At 29.4% G+C, this 1,878-nt stretch overlaps 1 protein-coding gene across 1 annotated transcript; it reads right to left on the bottom strand.

Moving 5' to 3' along the window:
- Positions 1-657: 657 nt before the first annotated feature.
- On the bottom strand, positions 658-1,287 carry LOC127115618 (uncharacterized). The gene has a single exon (XM_051047120.1). The coding sequence runs from the start codon at positions 1,220-1,222 to the stop codon at positions 887-889; it is 336 nt and encodes a 111-aa protein (XP_050903077.1). The 5' UTR covers positions 1,223-1,287; the 3' UTR covers positions 658-886.
- Between the last annotated feature and the right edge of the window lie 591 nt (positions 1,288-1,878).

Consider the following 1,878-nt stretch of genomic DNA (forward strand, 5'->3'; position numbering starts at 1 on the left):
TTTTGGCGAAAGAACAAAATTAAAACGGCTAAAAATGAATAAAAGTCGGGCAAAAATTTGCTCAAAAAATTAAATCGGATGCACTAAAATGATCAGCACGAAATATACTTATTGGAAAAGTACAGCGTTTCTTTTAATTTTGAAATAAATTTTCATCGGTTAAAAGGCTCAAACGGATTAAAATGCAGTTGAAGAAGTCGTCGAAAAATATAACGAGCATACCAGATTAAGCTACGCGGACCGTAAATTAATAATACTGACGTCTGCAAGCTTGATTTTGAAACTTTTTACCCGCTGACTTTGCACGTGCTTGAGGAATGATTTAACCAATTTGTCTGTATTTCCGAGATTTACTCCGACTGATATTTTAGATATTATTCACGATGAAATGCATGTTATGCTATTCAACTGATGCAAATTAAAATTAAAATCGAATTTATGAAAATTTTAAAATGTCCGGAAAAAATTGGAGTATACCACACTTTATTCATTGGTTATTTGAAAATCGATGGGTAATGTGACAAAGTTTCATGACATCCTTTGTTACTTCACATTTATAACAGAAATTAAATATTTTTCACATCCAAGTGTAAAGTAGTATTCAATATTAAAATGATGTCTTTGATGTGATTAATAATTGGATGTAATTTATGAATGTGTAAAAGTCTATAGGACTTTTTTAAATAGTGTTTGGAATATCGGCAAGAATACCTTGTACTCTATTTTAAATCATATTTGTTTATAAAAAAAAAGAACTCGAGGCAGAACTTAATAAAAAAACTGGTTTAAAACAGTTAAGTTGAGTTGAACAACCGAATGTTATTTAGCCTAAAATAACAAACCACCAAGAATGTAAAGTGAATATTCACAGATACATATTAATAAATTAAATTAATGAGTCAAAGAAAAAGTGGTTGTTTGGCTGCATCTCTCTAAGCAACAAGTCACACTCATTCAACAAAGAATCACTTATAAAAAAAGAGTTTCTTCCATCATTACCACTTTCAGAAGCAGCTACATCAAAACCACTTAAATTATGTCTTTCTCTCTTAACTTTTTTTCCTTCTGTAGCTTCGTCATCAACACGATCATCAGAAGAATGCTTACCAGTTAGCTTCTGCACAACAGACTTAAAATTATTGACATCAGTTTCCACATATCGTGTAGTGATAATCACAATCTTCACTGGCTTCTTGCTAGTGCTGCAACCACCACTCGCCATCTAAAACTTCACTTTTGGAATAATTAAAAGCTAGAAAAGATGATCAAGTTTTTTAATCCCAAAAAGATTTTTATTCTACTTTTATTTGAACGTGTTGTGAATTATATATATTTATATAAATGGATGTGGTCATGTAGGGTACTTGAGTTGACGAATGTGAAAAGTGGAGAGAGTCTTTAGATGATATAAGCTGACCGTTGGTTTGTTATATGTGAATGAGTCTGGAATTATGGAAATGTTAGATATGGTCAACTTATGATACTAACTGTCATGCTCCTTCAACTCATTTAATTGTGGCCACAAATTTTCATGTAGGAATACACGGTTTATATCAAGTTTGATACAAATAAAATTATTTATTCCAAAAATAAAATTATCTGTGACTCTGTTTTGTTTAGATGATCTATGTAAAATAATTCATCTCAATTTGATATAATTCAATTAAATTTATTCCGTTAATTTTAAAAATATTTAATATTCAGATTTAAAATAAGGACATGGAAAATTCTAATTATTTTTTCTGAATATTTTGGCGAAAGAACAAAATTAAAACGACTAAAAATGAATAAAAGTTTGGCAAAAATTTGCTCAAAAAATTAAATCGGATGCACTAAAATGATCAGCACGAAATATACTTATTGAAATAATACAACGTT

This window comes from Lathyrus oleraceus, chromosome 1 (genome assembly GCF_024323335.1).
Source record: "Lathyrus oleraceus cultivar Zhongwan6 chromosome 1, CAAS_Psat_ZW6_1.0, whole genome shotgun sequence".
In the NCBI taxonomy this organism is placed as follows: domain Eukaryota; kingdom Viridiplantae; phylum Streptophyta; class Magnoliopsida; order Fabales; family Fabaceae; genus Lathyrus; species Lathyrus oleraceus.

Bases quoted from the DNA above. Each gene is read 5' to 3' on its own strand.
- LOC127115618 (XM_051047120.1), bottom strand. From the start codon at position 1,222: ATGGCGAGTGGTGGTTGCAGCACTAGCAAGAAGCCAGTGAAGATTGTG.